This window comes from Carcharodon carcharias, chromosome 21, assembly GCF_017639515.1.
Source record: "Carcharodon carcharias isolate sCarCar2 chromosome 21, sCarCar2.pri, whole genome shotgun sequence".
Classification (NCBI taxonomy): domain Eukaryota; kingdom Metazoa; phylum Chordata; class Chondrichthyes; order Lamniformes; family Lamnidae; genus Carcharodon; species Carcharodon carcharias.
Window position 1 is genome coordinate 21,045,249 of NC_054487.1, and position 22,008 is coordinate 21,067,256.

At 44.6% G+C, this 22,008-nt stretch overlaps 1 protein-coding gene across 1 annotated transcript in view; it reads right to left on the bottom strand.

Moving 5' to 3' along the window:
• Positions 1-22,008, bottom strand: part of nwd1 (NACHT and WD repeat domain containing 1) — an 81,796-nt gene that overhangs the window by 54,425 nt on the left and 5,363 nt on the right. The window contains exons 2-6 of the mRNA XM_041215635.1: positions 18,187-18,272; positions 14,477-14,593; positions 13,992-14,346; positions 11,225-12,503; positions 1,617-1,820 (exon numbers count right to left, since the gene is read on the bottom strand). Of these exons, the coding sequence (XP_041071569.1) occupies positions 1,617-1,820; positions 11,225-12,503; positions 13,992-14,346; positions 14,477-14,593; positions 18,187-18,272 (2,041 nt within the window). The remainder of the gene's footprint in view (positions 1-1,616; positions 1,821-11,224; positions 12,504-13,991; positions 14,347-14,476; positions 14,594-18,186; positions 18,273-22,008) is intronic.

Sequence of the window (22,008 nt, forward strand, 5' to 3'; positions counted from 1 at the left end):
TTTCCAATAAATTATAAAGATTTTCCTTTTCCCACCTATTTCCATTATAAAAAAAAAACCCACTAGAGCTATACCTTGAGTGCCCTACCATCCATTCTTAATTAGCACATTCGTTTAGATAATATCACCAACTTTAACTTTAACACCTATGTGTTCTATTGTACTATTGTCGCTGACATCTTTTGATGATCTGCTTCTATCACTGCTTGTTTGTCCCTACAACCACACCAACCCCCTCCACCTCTCTGTCTCTCTATCTCTCCGCCCCCCACACACACACCTTAAACCAGCTTATATTTCAACTCTTTCCTGGACTTGAACTCAAGTTCTGTCGAAGGGTCATGAGGACTCGAAACGTCAACTCTTTTCTTCTCCGCCGATGCTGCCAGACCTGCTGAGTTTTTCTAGGTAATTCTGTTTTTGTTTTGGATTTCCAGCATCCGCAGTTTTTTTGTTTTTATGTTTAGGAGTGAAATTAGGCAGCCGCTTTTTTACACAAAGAGTAGTGGAAATCTAAAGCTCTCTGCCCCAAAGGCTGGGAGTCAAGTGGAGTTTTCAATACTGAGATGATTTAAATCAGGTTACACATCAAAGGTGGGTAAATGGAGCTGAGGTACAGATCCGCTATGACCTGACTGGATGGTGGAACAAGAGGGGTTCATCCAATGTTCCTATTCATGAGTTCTGTTACAGGACAGTAACATTTCCCTTCCACTCATTATTTTTTTGTGTGATGAGCTTTCGATTTTGGCTGGTCTGCGAGTCACTGAGGAGAGTAGGGTTGGCTTCTCCCTTCAGGGAGAGAATATTAGAAACCAAGTGACTTGAAATTCCGGCTGACAGGTAGAGGCAAGTACGATAGAGAATTGGGGACTGGTTGGCTATTCAACTCATTGTGTAGAATGGATAACAGACTGAATAGAAAATTACTTTTGAAGATAGAAGAGGATATCAGGAGTATAAGTGAGGAGGGAATGTTGGGAAATTGGATTTGTGTTCCTTTCAGAAAACAAGGGCCAATTGAAGATTTCAAAATTGAGAAAACTGATCCACACAAATTATCCACTGTATGAAATCCCAGTGGTTCCAAATTTAAAAATAGGAAGTTCAAAGTGAAAAGAGAGACTTGCATTAATATAGCACCTCTCGTAATCACCAGATGTCTCAAAATGCTTGAAGCACTTTTTGAATTGTAGCCACTGTTGTAAAGTAGAAAACACAGCAGCCAATTTACACACAACAAGCTCCCACAAACAGCAACATGATAATAACTCAGATCATCTGTTTTTCCTGATGTTAAATGAGGGATAAATTTTGGCCAGGGCACCGGAGATAACTCTCCTGCTCTTCTTCAAAATGGTGCCATGGGATCTTTCTGTTCACCTGAGAGGGCAGACAGGGTTTTAAACGTTTCATCTAAAAGATAGTGCCTCCTACAGTGCAGCAATCTCTTATCCCCTGGGCTGATTTTCATGCTTGAGCCATGGAGTGGACTTGACTCAGAGGATAGACTGCTAACAAATGGACCCACATGCTAACATGCAGGTAAAAATGGAAGTATTAAGAACAAGGTGCAGAAGGATTGTTGGAGAGAGAACGCTGACTCAAACATTTACCGGTGGTAAAGGCCGAGGACAGGGAAACCATCTGCCTGCCTCTCTACCAGGTATTCTCCAATGTCATATCGAAGGCGTGTCCACAGCAAAGGAGGGAGGCGGATGATATCTTTGTTTGGAGGGGACCAATATTGGTAGATGTCACCAAGCACTTCATCATCCAGTGACAAGATCTCCTTTAGCTCAGCCTCTGATAGTCCATTCCTGCAATATCAATATACCACATTGTAATAAAACAATATGCTGTGCCATCACAGAATAATATATTGTACTGTAATTAATCAATGTATTATAACAGCAACAGCTTTTATTTATATAGTGCCTTTAATGTAATAAAACACACCAAGGCTCTTCACAGAGCATTATGAAACATAATATGACACCCAGCCACATAAGGAGACATTAGTTTAGATGATCAAAAGCACCTACCTCTTTCTGCTCCTACATTGTTTCCTCTGGTGACCCCCGCCAAGGATCTATCCTTGACCCCTCCTATTTCTCATTTACATGCTGCCAGTTAGCGACATCATTCAAAAGCGCAACATTATAACCTATAACCCCTGTGCTGGATGACCTACCTTGGCTCCTGGTCAAGGAACATCCTGATTTTAAACTTCTCATCCTTATTTTCAAATCCCTCTGCGGCCTTGCCCCTCCCTATCTCTGTAATCCCCTCCAACTGTTTGTTCGCAGTCTATCCTCCGAGTCAAGTCCCACTCCATGGCTCAAGCATGAAAATCAGCCCAGGGGATAAGAGATTGCTGCACTGTAGGAGGCACTATCTTTTAGATGAAACGTTTAAAACCCTGTCTGCCCTCTCAGATGAACAGAAAGATCCCATGGCACCATTTTGAAGAAGAGCAGGAGAGTTATCTCCGGTGCCCTGGCCAATATTTATCCCTCATTTAACATCAGGAAAAACAGATGATCTGAGTTATTATCATTTTGCTGTTTGTGGGAGCTTGTTGTGTGCAAATTGGTTGCTGTGTTTTCCACATTATAACAGTGGCTACAATTCAAAAAGTGCTTCAAGCATTTTGAGACATCTGGTGATTATGAAAGGTGCTATATTAACGCAAGTCTTTCTTTCCACTATGAACTTGCAATTTTTTAAAATTTGGAACCACTGGGATTTCATACAGTGGATAATTTGTGTGGATCAGTTTTCTCAATTTTGAAATCTTCAATTGGCCCCTGTTTTCTGAAAGGAACACAAATCCAATTTCCCAACATTCCCTCCCCACTTATACTCCTGATATCCTCTTCTATCTTCAAAAGTAATTTTCTATTCAGTCTGTTATCCATTCTACACAATGAGTTGAATAGCCAACCAGTCCCCAATTCTCTACCACACTTGCCTGTACCTGTCAGCCGGGGGTTTTCGCACATGTACATCGACAACATCCAACTCTACCTCGCCACCACCTCTCTCAACTTCTCCACTGTTATTAAACTTAGAGAGTTGTTTATCCGACTTCCAGTACAAGATGAGCAGAAACTTCCTCAAATTAAATAATGGGAACACGGAAGCAGTTTGGACCCGGTTCCTATCTCTGTTTTCTAGTTGAAAAGGTAAGTTTTAAGGAATGTATTAAAGGAGGAAAAGCGAGGTAGGGAGGTGGGGGGAGAAGTGTAGGGAAGGAATTTCAGAACTTTAGACTGAGGCAATTGAAGGTGTAGCCACCAATGGTGGATCAGTTAAAATTGGAGCTGCTCAAAAGGCCAGAAAAAGAGGAGATATCTAAGGGGGATTGTGGGGTTCGAGGAAATTACAGAGATAGGGAGGGACAAGGTTGCAGAGGGATTTGAAAATGAGGATGAGAAGTTTAAAATCAGGACATTGCTTGACCAGGAGCCAATGTAAATCATCTAGCATAGGGGTTATAAGTGGCTGGAACTTGTTGTGACTTCAGACACCAGCAGGAGAGTTTTGGATGACCTCAAGATTATCAAGATTATGGAGGGTAGAATGTGAGACCAGTCAGGGATGCGTTGGAATAGTCAGGTCCAGAGGTAAGGTAGACATGAAGGAGCAGGTGGTGGCACTGGTGTAGTGGTATTGTCACTGGGCTAGTAATCCCAAGACATAGAGTAACACTCTGTAGACCTGGGTTCAAATCCCACCACTGCAATTTGTGGAACTTGAATTCAATAAAAAAAAAACTCTGGCTAGTCAGCAAAGCCACATCCAGCAAATAAAAAAAATGAATGAGGGTTCCAGCATCTGATGAAAATTTGGATCCTTGGGGGGGCAGCAGAAGTAATGGTGTGGGAACAGGAAGAGAAGCCATTGCAAGTGATTCTCTGGCTAGATAAATAAGAGTAGAACCAGGTGAGAGCAGTCCCAACCAGCTGGTAATGAAGCTATGTTCTATAGTAATGAAACATATTATAGTGCTGCCCCTCAGCAACATTATCTGAAAGCACAGTGACAACGTCCACATGTATGTTGATGACACCCAGCTCTAGCTCATCACCACCTCTCAGGTCCCCTACACTCACACAGATTTTCACTGCCAAGGTGGGTAGCTCAAGCTCGCCACACTTGCCTTGGGAAAAAGTGCCTTGAATATCAGAACCTTCTTTCAAGGGGGTGGCATGAGGGCAGGTGTGCAGAATAGAATTGGGCCCATCACAGAATCTTAATGGTACAGAAGGAGGCCATTCAGCCCATCATGTCTGCACCAGCTCTCCAAATGAGCATAGTGCCATTGCCCTGCCTTTTCCTCATACCCGTGAGCATTGCTTCTATCCAAATAATCATCTAATGCCCTCTTGAATGCTTCAGTTGAACCTTCTTCCAGCATACTCCCAGGCAGTGCAGTCCAGACCCCAACCACTCGTTGTGAGAAAAAGTTTTTTTTCTCATGTCACACTTGCTTCTTTTGCAAATCACTTTAAATCTGTGCCCTCTAGTTCTTGATCCTTTTACAAGCAGGGACATCTTCTCCCTATCTACTCTGTCCAGCCCCCTCATGATTTTGAACATCTCTATCAAATCTCCTCTCAGTCTTCTTTTCTCCAAGGAGAACAGTCCCAACCTCTTCAATCTATCCTCATAGCTGCAGTTTCTCATCCCTGGATCCATTCTTGTAAACCTCTTCTGCACTCTTTCCAATGTGTTCACATCCTTCCTAAAGCCCAGAAGCAGACACAATACTCCAGCTGAGGTCTAACAAGTGCCTTATATAAATACAGCATAGCTTCCTTGTTCTTTCACTCTATGCCCCTATTAATAAAGCCCAGGATACTATAAACTTTATTAACTGCTCTCTCCACCTGTCCTGCCTCCTGCCAACTTCAATGACTGATGCACATGTATACCCAAGTCTTTAGGCTCCTGCACCCCCTTCAAAATTTCACCCCTTATTTTATATTGCCTGTCCATGTTCTTCCTACCAAAATGCTTCACCACCCCCAGATGCAAATTGGAGGCAGCCACAGGGGCTGCTGAGTGCTGAGACAGGCTGTTTGAAAGGTCTGCCTCGGTTCTCTGGGACTTTGTCTCAGTTGCTTTCTTAAACATTAGGCACTCTAGCCCTCACCCCTCACACCCCCTCAACACCCCACCCCTCCCCATGCCAATTCATGCCAACCCATGCCGCCGCCAACCCCAATGGCCCCTCACACCCTTGATGCCAACCCTTGTACACCCACCCATCCCCATGGTCCCTTATAACCACTATGGCAACTTAGTGCCAGCTCACACCAACTCATGACCTTCCACCAACCACCCTTAGACACTCCATGCCAACTGACCCAGTATCCACCATGGGCAGACCTCAGGAGCTATGCTGAGATTAAATAAAATAAAGTTCTAAATATCTATTGCAAAGTTCACTATATATATGAAAAAGCCTCATTCAAGAAATCCCATTCAGAATATTTAAATCCCCTCAAGTACTTAATCCCTCATCAAAACAAGCAGACTTGTATTCATAACCCCATACCAAAGATAGCTAATTGTTTAATTACCTCCTTACGCTGTCAATCAAACTGTGAACTTACACCACCCCTCTCACAATGTGATGATGATAGATTGTGGAAAGCAGCCAAGCACTAATAATGCTATAATGATAGCCTTCAGGGTTATGTCACCAAACAGCTGTTGAAACTGATAGGACAGATATTTTTCAACTCTCTCAGACATAGGCAGGCAGTTATTTTTCAAGGGCTAGCCATTTAAATAACTTGACAGCTTTACCATTTTACAGACCTTATCCACCCTTCAAGAGCATTTACGACTTCCCTAAAAATTTGTAACTTCCACACTGAGGGATAAGGCCTTGCTCCAGCAAAAATAGGGGACTGTTTAAACTCATCGCTATGTTAATGGCCCAGCTGAGTTTGTGTTTCTTACATGTGTGAGTCAGACCCATCCATGTTCTCCAATTGGCAAGAAAAGGATCTGCTGGAAATGGGGGGAGGACTTCTGAATTGGGGTCCAGACACCATTCTGGAAGATCCTCAGAGTCTCCATGCCTCTGCGAGAATCCAGGCCACTGTCTCTAACTTGTCTAATGGCCTACCAGATATCCAATACTGGATAAGAAGAAAGTTTCTCCAACTAAATATTCAGAAGACTGCAGCCATTGATTTCGGTCTACACTACAAACTCTACTCACTGGCTCCAAATCTCCCCCTGGAGCTGAACCAGACTTTTCATAATCTTGGTGTTATCTTTGATCCAGATTTGACCTTCTGACCACACAGCTGTGACACCATTAAACCATTTATCTCCACCTCTGTAACAACAACCTGAATCCATCCCTGCTACAACTCATTTGCTGCTGAAAATCTCATCCATGCCATTGTTACCTTTAGACTTGACTATTCCAAAATACTCCTGGCTGGCCTCCCATATTCTACTTGCCTTGAACATAAGGTCATTGAAAACTCTGACTATCCGTGTCCTTATTTGCACAAAATCCTGTTCACCCACCACCCCCCATGTCCACCTGTTGCTATTGTTTTCCAGTTAAGCAATGCCTTGATTTTAAAATTCTCATCCTTGTTTTCAAGTCCTTGCTTGGTCTCTAGAACAGTGTGTGCAGTTTTGGTCTCGACTTTTAAGAAAGAAGTTTTGCAACCTGACCACTCTCTGAGCTTAACCTCCAGACTTAAGCAGAAATGATCATTTCAACAGTGAGGTAATGTCAGTGAGACGAGAAGCAGAGAGTGTAGATTTAATATAAGCACAGGAATTAGAGAAGAGGTGGGTTGAATCTTTGAATCTTTGGTGGACATTGCTGGATATCAGTGTCCAAAACACTGTTCAAAGAGAATAAAAGCAAAATACTGTGGATGCTGGACATCTGAAATAAAAACAGAAAATGCTGGAAATACTCAGCAGGTCTGGCAGCATCTGTGAGAAAGAAACATAATTAATATTTTGAGTTCAATATGATTCTTATTCAGAACTGAAAGGGAGGTAGAAATTTTTTTTTTAATTATTTTATGAGATGATGGCATCACTGGCTAGGCCAGCATTTCTTGCCCAACCCCAGTTGTCCTTGAGAAGGTGGTGGTGATATGCCTTTTTGAACAGCTGCAGTCCATGTGGTGTAGGTACACACACACTAGGGATGGAGTTCCAAGATTTGGACCCAGCAACAATGAAGGAACGGCGATATATTTCCAAGTCAGGATGGTGAGTGGTTTGGAGGGGACCTTCCAGGTGGTGGTGTTCCCAACTATCTGCTGCCTTTGTTCTTCTAGATGATAGTAATTGTGGGTTTGGAAGGTATGCCTAAGAAGCCTTGGTGAATTCCTGCAGTGCATCTTGTAGATGGTACACACTGCTGCTACTGTGCATCGGAGGTGGAGGGAGTGAATGTTTGTGGATGTGTCGCCAATCAAGTGGGCTGCTTTGTCCTGGATGGTGTCAAGCTTCTTGAGTGTTGTGGGAGCTGCACTCATCCAGGCAAATGGAGGGTATTACATCACATTCCTGACTTGTGCCTTGTATCTGGTGGACAGGCTTTGGGGAGTCAGGAGGTAAGTTACTCATCGCAGGATTCCTAGCCTCTGACCTGGTCTTGTAGTCACAGTATTTATATGGCTAGTCCAGTTCAGTTTCTGGTCAATGGTAACCCCTAGGATGTTAATAGTGGGGGATTCAGTGATGGTAATGCCATTGAATGTCAAGTGGCAATGGTTAGATTTTCTCTTGTATAAAAACAGATAGTAAGAGTTTCTATAAATATTTTAAAAAGAAACAAGCTAACAAAGTGAGTGTCGGTCCTATAGAAAGTGAGTCTGGAGAATTGATAATGGAAAACAAGGAGATGGCAGATGAATTGAACAGGTACTTTGCATCAGTCTTCACTACAGAGGATACAAGTAACATCCTAAAGCAGCTATAAGTCAGGAAATGGAAGAGAGGGAAGAACTCAGGAGAATTACAATTACCAGTGAAGTGGTACTGAGTAAATTGTCGGCGCTGCAGCTGAAAGTGCCCAGGTCCTGATGGACTTCATCCTAGGGTCTTAAAATAAGTGGCTAGTGTGACAGTTGGTTTTAATATTCTGAAACTCCCTAGATTCGGGGAAGGTCCCATTAGATTGAAAGATAGCAAATGTAACTCTATTATTCAAAAATGGAGGGAGACAGAAAGCAGGAAACTACAGGCCAGTTAGCTTAACATCTCTCATTGGGAAAATGTTAGAGATATTATTAAAGATGTTACAGCAGGGCACTTAGAAAAAATTCAAAGCAATCAGGCAGAGTCAACATGGTTTTGGGGAAGGGAAATCATGTTTAACTAACCTACTGGAGTTCATAACATCACATGTGTTGTGGATAAAGGGGAACCGGTGGATGTGCTTAGATTTCCAGAAGGCATTTGATAAGGTGCCACAGCAAAGATCATTGCAGAAAATAAAAGCTCATGGTGCAGGGGGTAACATATTAGCATGGATAGAAGGTTGGCTGATAGAAGGAAGCAAAGAGTAACCATAAATAAGTCTTTTTCAGGTTGGCAAAATGTAACGAGTGGTGTGCCATGGGGATCAGAGCTGGGACCTCAACTGTTTACAAACTATATAAATGACTTCAATGAAGGGATGGATGGGATGGTTGCCAAATTTGCAGATGACACAAAGATAGGGAGGAAAGTAAATTGTGAAGAGGACATAAGGAGGCTACAAAAAGATATAGATAGGTTAAGTGAGTGGGCAAAGTTCTGGCAAATTGAGTATAATGTGGGAAAATGTGAATTTGAACATTTTGGCTGGAAGAATAAAAGAGAAGCATGTTATCTAAATAGTGAGATTGCAGAGCTCTGAAATGCAGAGGGATCTAGGAGTCTTAGTGCATGAATTGCAAAAGGCTAGTATGCAGGTACAGTGAGTAATTGGGAAAGCTAATAGAATGTTATTGTTTATTGTGAGAGGAATTGATTACACGAGTAGGGAGGTTATGCTTCAGTTATACAGGGCATTGGTGAGACCTCATCCGGAGTATTGTGTACAGTATTGGTCACCTTATTTAAGGAAGGATGTAAATGCATTGGAAGCAGTTCAGAGAAGGTTTACCAGGCTAATACCTGGAATGGGAGGCTTGTCTTATGAGGAAAGGTTGGATGGGCTAGGCTTGTATCTGCTGGAGTTTAGAAGAGTAAGAAGCAACTTGATTGAAACATATAAGATCCTGATTGGACTTGACAGGGTGGATGTGAAGAGGATGTTTCCCTCTTATGGGAGAATCTAGCACTAGGGGTCATTGTTTAAAAATAAGAGGATGCCCATTTAATAAGGAGATGAGGAGAAATATTTTCTCTGAGGGTCATGAGTCTTTGGAACTCCATTGTTGATAAAGCTGGTGGAAGCAGAATCTTTGAATATTTTTTTGAGGCAGAGATGGATAGATTCTTGGTAAGCAAGGGCATGATAGGTTATCGGGGGTAGGTGGGATGCAGATTTGAGGTTAATATCAGATCAGCCATGATATTATTGAATGGTGGAGCAGACTCAAGGGGCCGAGTGGCCTACTCCTGCTCCTAATTCGTATGTAAAGGATATACTTGTATTGGATGCAGTACAACAAAGGTTAACTAAATTGGTCCCTGTAATGAGGGATTTGTCCTGTGACGAGAGGCTGAGTAAATTGGGTTTATATTCTCTGGAGCTTAGAAGAATGAAGGATGACCTCGTTGAAACCTTGATCAGATGGACGCTGGGAGATTGTTTCTGTTAGTCAGGGGATCTAAAACATATGGGCACATCTCAGGATAAGAAGCCAATCGCTTATGATGAGGAGAAATCTCTTCACTCAAAGAATGTTGAATTTTTGAAATTTTCTACCCCAGAGGGTTGTGGATGCTCCATCATTTAAGGCTGGGATAGACAGATTTTTGGTCCCCCAGGGAATTAAGGAATACAGGGAACAGGAAAATGGAGTTGAAGCCCAAGATCAGCCATGATTGTATTGAATGGCGGAGCAGGTTCGATAGGGTGTCTGGTCTACTCCTGCTCCTATTTCTTATCTTTTTTCTGTTCATTTCTCCCTATTTCAGTAATCTTGCTGACAACCCTCCAAAATATTTATGTTCCCCTAATTCTGATCTCTTGAGCATCCCTAATTTTAATTGCTCCGACGTTGGTGCTTTGGCCTTTAGTTGCTAGGGCCCTAAGCTCTGAAATTCCCTCCCTGAACCTCTCTGCCTCCATATCTCACTTTCCTCCTTCAAGACAGTTCTTTTCAGCCAAGCTTTGGTCATCTGCCCCAATATTGTCTTATGTGGCTCGGTGTCAAATTTTTCTTGCTAAAGATCGTTGTGAAGTGCCTTGTGATGTTTTACTATGCTAAAGGCACTATATGAATACAAGTTGTTGTTGTTAGTATTAAACACTGTATGATAATGTAACACTATGACCAGATAATCTGCTGTTGGTGGTGTTGGTTGAGAGATATTCTTTCAGAATAACATTGTGGAGAACGCCCCTGTTCCTCAAACAGTTCTTTGGGATCATTTGTGTCCACCTGAGAGGGTAGAGAGGGCCTCGGTTGAATGTCAAAACTGAAAGACGTCACCACTAATAGTGCAGCAGTCACCCTGGATTATGTGCTCAAGTTCTGGAGTGGGGCTTCATCCCACGACCTCTATCTCAGAGGTAAGAACGTTACCACTGAGACAAGGCTGTGATTGCTATTCGTAGCTCAGCCATTCAGGAATGGGGTTCAGAGGAAGGACACTGCAGGATTTTCCATTCATCCTGGTGAGAATGCACTGTGGGACTGGCTGACATTCATGCCCATTTCTCAGTTTAATTGGATGGTGTTTGCAGCTTGTTGCCAGGGGAAAATTCATAAACTCTACCCAAACGGAACTGGACACCACCATCGAATGGAAGCACTCCTTGGTCATGGAGAATAAAGCTCACTTTACTACCCCAGGTATGACGCAGCCCAGGTGCAAAGAGGAGATGAACTGTTCTCTGCAAGAAGAATGCATCTTTAACCTGATCCCTACTACATGAATGTGAATCACTGGGAAGTTCCTCATGGATTCTCCCATTTCATTGTGGGAAGCTGTGTCGCAGTTCCATTGTAGTCAAACAAGCTGGTTCTAGTGACCCTTGTCTTGCAATGGAATGAAGTAGACAAACCTCGAGCAGGCGATATACCCCAGAGCATGTGATACCAAGACCTTGCCATGCTTCTTTTCTAGGCTTGCGTATAAGAAGCGCACAGACTCCCGTGTGCCCTTAGCGACATACAGCTCAGAAGCTGGCACATATGAGCTCCATCTCTTGGCTTCATCGAAAGACAACTTGAGCATGAGAGGCTGTCCACACTGCCTGAAACCCTCTAGAATGAGCTCTTGCTGTTCTCCTGTGAGTTTCCTCTTCACTGTCATCAATAGCATGTCGATCACCTGCTGGCCATGTTCACAGGATAGCGGCTCCACTTTGAAGTAGCACTCTTGGCTTGGTATGGCTTCTTGTAGGACGTTTAAGATGTTGAATTCCTCAGGTAAGGTTGAGATGATAATGTGGACCTTTGGGGGGCATTCCTTTGGCAGCCAGTGGAGCCTATGAGCTCCATCGTTGGAAGACAATTGGTCCAGGGAGTCGAAGATAAGGACAAGGGCTTCCCTTTTCTTCTTGGACACTGCACTTAGAAGGCTATGGAAAAATTGGACCAGCTCATTGTAAGAGTTAACAACGTGGGCCGAAGGAGGTTTTAATTTGAATGCTAAGCACGCCTGGAAGCAGACACTCTTCAACACTGGGTGAATTTCTGAGCTCTGGGGCGATGTACCCAGCAACCTGGTAACCACCACAGTGCCTTTACCAAGACTTTTCCTCACCTCCACAACAAGTTTTGACATGACTGCGGTCTTCCCGGTCCCTGAAGGTCCATGGATAACCAGTGGCCTGTGGGTGCACTTGTTCTGCAATTCAATGCTTTGGCAAATGCTGGTGAGGAGCTGGGTTCGCCCACAGAAGATGCTGCATTTCTTATGGCAGAGATCCATGTGGTGAGACAACTCTTCAAACAGCCAATCCATCTCATCCTGGGCTTCATGGCGAACCCTGACTCTTCTGAGAACCTGCTGCTTTATGTCCTCGACAAAGTTCTGGCACAGGTTATGGAGGTATTCCCTGTGAGCTTCACTTTGTTCATCCAGCACTCCGCTCGACCATTGCACTTGGTGTACATGGAGGTTCTTTGAATATTTGGTGACAATTTGGGTCTTTAAGCTAGTGAGAAGTTCCTGAGCCTCAGTGTCGATGCAGCCATCATTTGTAACGTCGATAAATTTGTGAAATTGTTGCTGTTCAGAGTGACCCTGGATGTTGGGGATATCTCGGATAAAGATTGAAGAGTACACATCCCCTCCTCTTGTGTCCTGAAGGCCCTGGTCAATCTCAAACTCAGTGACTGTAACACAAGAGAACAAGGTAACCATTACCAGGGCAGAGTGATGCTGGACATCAGCAACCATTTAGTCAATCAATGAAAACGAGAGAAAATGAAGCCCCAATTTCACCCAGCCCACCCTGCACAAACCAGGTGGGAGGATGGTTAAAATGGCGGTTGGGGGTGGTGGTGTGAGTGAGGTTCCTGAAGCATTCCCACCTAATGCCATTTTTACTTCCCAGAAAAGCTGTATAGGAGATCAGTACATATCAGGCAGGCAGGAACTCACTTTAGATCTATTGTCATAGCCACATAGGCCCCTGCTGCGACTTCCTCACTATATCCCTGAGTCATTAAACCCACCAATCTGTAGAGAGGGAGTAGAGTGGCCAGAAGAGGTCAAGGTAAGTTCATTTGCTTGAATTTATATGAGGATTCCTCATTCAAATTGTCGTTTGGTGGTACAGCACTTGAGTATTGCTGAAAAGGGGACATGGTGAAGCTTTTTGTCTTGCGCTCATCAGGACACTTCACACGAATACCAGTACAGCGGGAAAACAACAATTTATACTGTATGGGAAGAGAGTGCTGATTGGTTGGCAAGTGGAATCTGGTTGGTAGAGGCATTGCCACGGAGACGTGTACATGCACAAACATTGCACCAGTTTCAGCTAAACAAAATAAGTGACAGTCATTTGCTGACTCATTCCTCAGGGCAATGTCTTGACCAATCAGGGTCAAGCTGTCTAGTTTAAATTTCAAACAATGCTGGCAGTTAACTGTCAGTCACCATCAACTGGTGCAATGTCTATGGCAATGCCTCTATCAATCAGAGCCTACTTGCCAATCAGTCAGCACTCTCTTCTCATATAGTATAAATTGTTGTTTTCCCCGTATATAGGTATTCTTGTGAAATGTCCTGATGAGTGCAAGACAAAATGCTTCAACATGTCCCTTTTCTCAGCAGTTCCTCAATCAAATAGGTTATGCCTGATCTCAGCCAATGATGCAGGTATTGAGGGATGACATATTAGGGGGACGGTGGCATAAAGTTATTGCTACTGAGTGCATAATCTAGAGATATGAGCTCAAATCCCACCATGCCTTTGGGGGCAATTTAAGTTCAATTAATAAACTGGGAATGGAATACTAGTCTCACCAAAAATTATCATGAGCTACAGGATTGTTATAAAAACCCATTTGGAGTGGCCTAAGTGACTCTAAGCCCACAGAAATGTGGTTGATTCTTAACTGCCCCTTGAAATGACCTGGCAAGTCACTCAGCTTCAAAGGCAATTAGGAATGGGTAATAAGTGTCGGCTTTGCCAGCAAAGCTCACATTCCAAGAATGGATAATATTTAACTCTGACATTCTCTCTAGCTCTTTTTAAGGAAAAGGACTTTGCTGCCCGGGATCAGTTAACTCAGCACAATCTAGTGTTACAGAGGGGATGAATGCCTTTCACCTGGAGGCCATGGGGTAGCAGCCCAGAGTCCTGTGGAGCATACCTGATTTGAAGTACTTGTGTTTTGCCCCTTTCTTTATTCGGCCCTCCTCCTCCGCCTGTGTAGCCGCTGTTCGAAGTAAGTCAGCAATCTGTTGCTGCAGCTCCGACCAGGACTGCAACGCCTTCTGGTGTTCCTCCCGCTTCTCTGGCCTTACATCACTGTAATATGGCAGGTGCATGGTGATAGGTTGAAGGATATAGACAGGAGGAATGGCATTCTCGTCTTTCCAGAACCAATCCAGAAGCAGTTTAGAGGATCTGGGATCTGAAGAGTGCTTCAACAGCAGTTCCTCGAATTCCTTTTCTTCGATTATACGGGGGATGGGTCGATAACCATAGCGATTGCCAACGAGAGCCTGCCGGTTTCAGATAAGCATTGCGATTACTACATAGGTGAAGGACCATACTGAGTGTGATCAGTCAGAAAAATAAACTTAGGGCAGGAGAGAAGAACAATGAAAAATAAAGGGAAAAAGGATAACTTACAATAAAGGTGGGCCCTATTGACATCTTTTGGCAAGATTCAATCTCTCTCAGGCACAGTTCTGTGCTCATGTGATCAGTGGTCAATGCATCTGGTACTCCCCAACGCATGTCAACTACCTGAAGGTGGTTGGTAGACAAAGTTAGCTTGTGTTCCTGCATTAGGGGATGAAATTTCAATCCCCAAGAATGGGTGCGTCATTAAAATCATTAATTTTTTGGATAGCATTTGGAACCTGGCTCCAACAAGCCCACTTTCAGGTCTAACAAAGGTAAATTTAGAAATCAGACCTAACCAATGCAGACAGGACACCAGTTATTGCAGCAATGTACGTACTTCAGAGGCAGATGTGGTCCTTTAAAATTGAATTTCACTGATTTTAAACTGACCAAAGTTAGAGAATTTTATTCCCATTTCATTTCCCTGAGTACTTTTCCAGCACTGCTTGAGGGCAATGAGGAGCAGGTGTGAGTGCTTCCCCAAGCCCCCACTCCACCCCACCCCTCCACAAGTTACCCTAAAACCAGTAAGTGATGGGAACCTCTTGGTCAGCTGAACTTACACCTACCCCGAATATTCAACCAAATATTTAACAACCCACTCAATACCCACCATGTCTAGCACACCTCTGCTTGGCTCCGCACTATACTACCACCCCCTGTCACACTCCCTCCACATTACAATCCCTCCCTGTCATACTCCCTCTGTGTCACACTCCCTCTGTGTCACACTCCCTCTCAATCACATTCCCTCTGTGTCACACTCCCTCTTTGTCACACTTCCTCTCTGTCACACTCCCTCTCTCTTAAGTTGCCTCTCTCTTACACTGCCTCCTAATCACACTCCCTCTATGTCACATTTCCTCTCTGTTACATACAAACATATGAAATAGGAGCAGAAGTAGGCCATTTGGCCCCTCGAGCTTGCTCTGTGATTCAATAAGATCATGGTCCTGTTTGTGTTTTGAACTCCACATTCCCATCTATCCCTGATAACCTTTGATTCGTTGCCTAACAAGAAACTATCTATCTCTGACTTAAAAATATTCAATGGCCCCGCCTCCACCACCTTCTGAGGCAGAGAGTTCCAATGTCGCACAACCGTCAGAGAGAAAAAAAATTCTCCTCATCTCTGTCCTAAAAGGGTGACCCCTAATTTTAAAACAGTGCCCCCTAGTTCTGGACTCACCCACACAAGAGGAAACATCCTTTCCAGGCCTACCTTGTCAATATCGTTCAGGATCTTATATACTTCAATCAAGTCACTTCTCACTCTTCTAAACTCCAGTTGAAAGAAGCTCAGTCTGTCTAACCTTTCCTCACAAGACAACCCACTCATTCCAGGTATCAATCTAGTAAAAACAAAATTCTACAGATGCTGGAAATCTGAAACAAAAACAGAAAATGCTGGGAAAACTCAGCAGGTCTAACAGCATCTGTGGAGAGAGAGACAGAGTTAACGTTTCGAGTCTGTTTGATTCTTCTTCCTCATTGCCTTCTTCAATCTAGTAAACCTCCTCTGCACCGCCAACAATGCATTTACATCCTTCCTTAAATGAGGAGACCAAAACTGCTCACAATATTCGAGATATTCTCTTTCCAATACCCTGGATAACTGAAGCATAACATCCTTAACATTTATGTTCAATTCCTCTCACAGTAAAGGATAGCATTCCATTAGGCTTCTTAATTCCTTGCAGTACCTTGCAGACTAACTTTTTGTGACTCATGCACTGGAACATCTTGATCCCTTTGCACCTTGGGATTCTGCAGCCATTCTCCATTTAAGTAATACTCTGGTTTTTTATTCTTCCCCAAAGTGAACAACTTCACATTTTCCCACATTATGCTCCATCTGCCAGATTTTCATTAACTCCCCATTCTCATTCTAGAGGACGAACACTCACTTTATTTACTCTTTTTCTTTTTAAATACCCGTAGAAACTCTTGCTGTCTATTTTTACATTTGTAGCTAGCTTCTTCTCAGACTCTAATTTCTTTCTCCTGATTAACCTTTCAGTCGTTCTCTGCCATTCTTTATATTCTGTCCAATCACCTGACCTGCCACTCATCTTTGCGGAGTTGTACGCTTTTTCCTTAAGTTTGATGCTTGCCTTAACATCTTATATTAACCGCAGATGGTGGTTTCTCCCTTTAGAATTTTTTCTTTTTGGTAAGAATATACTTATTCTGAGTATTTTGAAATATCCCCTTAAATGTCTGCCACTGCTTCTTTATTGATTTATCCTCTAGCCTAGTATCCCAGTTCACTTCATCTAGCTCAGTTTTCATGCCCACATAGCTGCCCTTATTTAAGTTTAAAACACTAGTCTTAGACCCACTCTTCCGCCTTTCAAACTGGATGTAAAATTCAATCATATTGTGGTCACTGCTACCTAGAGGGGTGCCTTCATTCTGAGGTCATTCATTAATCCTGTCACATTACGCAATAACAAGTCTAATTTAACCTGCTCTCTGCTTGGTTCCAAAATGTGCTGCTCTAAGGAACCATCTCAAAAGCATTCTATGAACTCCTCATCCAGGCTACTACTGCCAATCTGATTCTTCCTGTTTAAGTGTAGATTAAAATCACCCATGATTATTGCTGTCGCTTTATCACAAGCACTCAATACTCCTTGTATACTTTGTCCTACACTACGGTTACTGTTAGGGGGCCTGTAGACCATTTCCATGAGTGACTTCTTTCCCCTACTATTCCTCATCTCTACCTAAATTGATTCTATATCCTTAACTCCTGAACCAAGGTCATTTCTAACTAGTGCCTGAAAAGGACTTACCAGAACTTACCACTTGAACCTAATTCGCTGCTCACTCAGTCTCCATCTCACTCCAGCGTAGTTGCCTGTCCCTCGCCCGTCCCTTACTGACCTCACACTCCCTCTCTGTCACACTCCCTCCCTGTCACACTCCCTCTCTGTCACACTCCCTCTCTGTCACACCCCCTCCCTGTCAACCTCCCTCTGTGTCACATTTCCTGTTGCACTCCCCCTCTGTCACACTCCCTCTGTGTTACATTTCCTGTTACACTCCCCCTCTGTTGCACTCCCTCTCTGTCACACTCCCTCCCTGTCACACTCCCTCCCTGTCACCCTCCCTCTGTGTCACATTTCCTGTTACACTCCCCCTCTGTCACACCCCCTCCCTGTCAACCTCCCTCTGTGTCACATTTCCTGTTGCACTCCCCCTCTGTCACACTCCCTCTGTGTTACATTTCCTGTTACACTCCCCCTCTGTTGCACTCCCTCTCTGTCACACTCCCCCTCTGTCACACTCCCTCTGTGTTACATTTCCTGTTACACTCCCCCTCTGTTGCACTCCCTCTCTGTCACACTCCCCCTCTGTCACACTCCCTCTGTGTTACATTTCCTGTTACACTCCCCCTCTGTTGCACTCCCCCTCTGTCACACTCCCACCCTGTCACACTCCCTCCCTGTCACCCTCCCTCTGTGTCACATTTCCTGTTACACTCCCCCTCTGTCACACTCCGCCTCTATCACCATACCTCTGTGTCACCCTCCCTCTGTGTCACATTTCCTGTTACACTCCCTCTCTGTCACAGTCCCTCTCTCTCACAATCCCTCTGTATCTATACCCCTGCCATGGAATAGTTAAATTACCACCATAATTTCAATGAAGAAAGAGTACTGACCCAGTGATATATTGCCCCTGAGCTGACCGATGATCTGACTCACCTCAAAGACCAGGCCCAATTTCTGACAGAAAGCCTGTATCTCTGGATAGGCGTTGTCTAGGAGAGCATCACGTTCCACGCTCATATCTGAAAAAGTTGGGAAGAGCTGGTTATTGTGGGAATTCTGATGCTGCGCAGAGTGAGAACTGCTACCAATCTAAGGAAAATGATGAGCTCCATTTGGACCCTGGCCAATGCTTCTGACCCTAGACCTGTGTCCACCTCCACAAGGCTGGGGCACTTGGTCTGCATGCCTCAGGGGCTTGATGGAAAGTTAGAAAAATCCAATGAGAACAGAGGAATTTTAAATGGGAGAAGAAAAATACCATGGGCAGAACTTTCTGCCTGGCGGTGGGGGGCAGAGCAGGAGCGGGTATGGAGGTGGGCGGTCTTGGACTCAATCACAGCCCGTGATCGGGTCTGCGGGCAGACCAATTCCGGCCCGCCGAGCATGAATCGGGCTCCCGAGGGCTGTGAATCGTGGCCAGTGGAAGGACTCCCCAGAGCGCTGCTGGTGAGCAGCCCAGACGGGAGGGTAGGGCAGGGGGGGGGGGGCAATGTGCCCCTCGTTTCTCAGACGATTGCCTTGCTGCCCTCCTCGAGGAGGTGGCAGCACAGCGGGAGGTCCTCGTTCCCCATGATGGGAGGAGGAAGCACTCCCCCCCCAACATGACCAAACCTGCCTGGGACGAGATGGCGGAGGTGGTGAGCTCCCACAGTGTGATGCGGCACACCTACATCCAGTGTTTTGGGGCAACCTGGAAGATCTACACCCAGGCGCAGTGCTGGAACTGCAGGGCATATCAAAGTCAGGGTGACTGACTGACTGGGAGGAGGCAAGGCACCGATCCATCTGCTGCCCTCTGCACTCCACATGCTTGCGCCTCCTTGTTATGGAAGGTTAGACCGTGTGGTGCCAAATGTGATGTGGGCAGCATTTGGCCAAGATGGGGGGGTGGGGGTTGGGGGGGCGTGCAGGTGGGGGTACAGGCCTAGCACCCTTTGCGTGAGTGTTCGGCAGCAGGGAGGTGAGGAGGCACTGGAGCTCTGATATGTCCCACTCTGGTTGGGGTGGGACAGCAGCGAAGAGAGTCCATGTACAAGTAGCACTAATCTTTTCAGGAGAAGAATACTCATAATGCTGCTGAGCAGGTGAGGACTGGTGGAGGGATGGCCCAGGTGGCGATGCTTAGTCGCTTCGAGCAGGAGGTCCTAAATTTGGAGGCGCCATGTGCCCAGGTCCACCAGTGTCGGTGAGGCTGGGGTGCCACGGGCAGGTATGTTTGCCCAGCACTGAGGTCACCATTGTTCTCCCAACAGCCATGGCAGTGCTGAATGTTCAGTGATTGAAGTTTGCACCATGGCTTGACCATTGCTTATGGAAGGATGAGCGCATAACGATCTGGGGGACAGGGATCCACATTGACATTGTCTCCACGTTAACTGATCCAATGTCCTTGTTCTTCCTTTCAGCATCAGTGGAGCAGGGCCAGGAGGAGGAGCAGCAGAGGCCCCCTCTCACACCTGAGGGCCCTGAAGTCTCACCAGTGTCACATCATCTCTGCCAGGCAGACACCAGCACAGATACGAACACCTCGGTGGGAATTAGAACATTGGCTAGTGTCCCAGGGCACAGCGGTGAGGGCACTTCACAGTCGCTGGAGGAGCTGGCAGAGACAGAGAGTGCCCATGGTGCCAGCAGATGGAGGACTGCAGGGGACCAGGCACGTGCTCAGTCAGTGCCTGATGATGAGCCTCTGGAGTCGTCCGTGACGCAGCAAACGCAGGAAATGCGGCCGGGTGTGAGGGAACATCTGGGGGAGATACATGAGGCTACGCTTGGCTTGGTCCCTGTGGTGAAGGAGTCCACGAGGACAATCGCCGATGCAATGAGCCTCATGGCCAAGCACCATGTGTCCTCCATGGAGAGAGTGGGGACTCTCGTGGAGAGGCTCCTCTAGGAGATCAAACAGGACTTCCTGGGGATGTCCTCAGGCCAGAATTCTGAGACCTCCTATTAAATGGCGATAAAATCTGCCATAATCTAGCTCAACCACTATATTAAAATTTGTGGTGTACCTAGCCACCAGTATATATCCACATTCTTCTTTATGATATCCTAGTTTCAAGACTCTTTGTTATCATGATTTCCTCACCAGCAATTGTATCAGGTGGAAGTGCTTTGGAATTTACAAATATTTCAAGGTCTTTTTTCAACTTATTACTTGTACTAGAATAACTGTTGTTCAGTGTGATCACAAAGGGGTTTGGGAACCCTGGCACAATGAGGTATTAGTGAGGTTAAGATATAAATATGAAAAGGAGAAAGCCGGATTTTTTACTAGGATTAAGGAAAATAATTGTTTGTGTTTGAAACCACAAAATCAATGACTTCCAATTACAATTTGAAATTCTTCACAGTCCGCGAAATTGATTTTTAGGTTTGTAAATATTTTGAAACGGCAGCGCACAGCCAGATAATGTTCTATTGGCTGAGATTGTAGAAAAGAAAAATCACAAGTGAATGTATTGGGGCAGTTTCAGATATTACAGATGTAATAGCCATTTTCACATTTAACAGCAATGATTGGGACACCTTGAGGGATTGATGTGTTTAGCAACACAATTCCATTAGCGTTGTAATGGAAATGAAAATGTGCGAGAGATTGTCGCTGGAGCAATTTGAGTTACCTCAAAACATTGGTTTAAAACGACCAGACATGAGCTCTAATCTGACCTACTCACTGATAATACAGGTGTTTGTCAATTGGATATATGAAGGTCCCACTTGGATTATAAAGATTGCAAATTTCACCCTTGCTTAGCACATCAATGTCTCCCCCAAAGTCCAAATTTCTAGCAGTTGTGCCCTCATGTAATATGAATGCAAAAAAGTTAATTTATCATTTTTTATCATTTAAATGTTGTTTGTCCATTCAGCAAGCACAGGGAATGGGTGATGCCAGTTAATCAAAAATGCTGGTTCAACATTTTCAACCAGTCAGAAAACTCCTGGTTGATGTCGCAGTGATGTGGATGTTGATGTGGGTGTTGAGGTCTCACGAGGGGTATGTGAATGGAGAGCAGGAATGTAGTGAGTGTCGCCAAGGGAACATGGTGGTGCAGAACAGCGGGAGGCTGAGACTGGAGGGCAGGCCACAGGTAACAGCTAACCGTCATTAATTCATTTTCAAAAGTTAGTTTTGTGTGTGTGCGCACGTGTGTGTGTGAGTGTGTGTGTCTGTGTGTGTGTGTATAGGTGTGTGTGTGTTTGTGTGTATGTGTATAGGTGTGTGTATAGGTGTGTGTGTGTTTTGTGTGTGTGTGTATAAGTGTGTGTGTGTTTGTGTGTGTGTATAGGTGTGTTTGTGTGTGTGTGTGTTTTTGTGTGTGTGTATATGTGTGTGTGTGTTTGTGTGTGTATGTGTATAGGTGTGTGTGTGTTTGTGTGTATGTGTATAGGTGTGTGTGTGTTTTTGTGTGTGTGTATAGGTGTGTGTGTGTTTGTGTGTGTGTGTATAGGTGTGTGTGTGTTTGTGTGTATGTGTATAGGTGTGTGTGTGTTTGTGTGTGTGTGTGTATAGGTGTGTGTGTGTTTTTGTGTGTGTGTATAGGTGTGTGTGTGTTTGTGTGTGTGTGTGTATAGGTGTGTGTGTGTTTGTGTGTATGTGTATAGGTGTGTGTGTGTTTGTGTGTATGTGTATAGGTGTGTGTATAGGTGTGTGTGTGTTTGTGTGTGTGTGTGTTTGTGTGTGTGTGTATAGGTGTGTGTGTGTTTGTGTGTATGTGTATAGGTGTGTGTGTGTTTGTGTGTATGTGTATA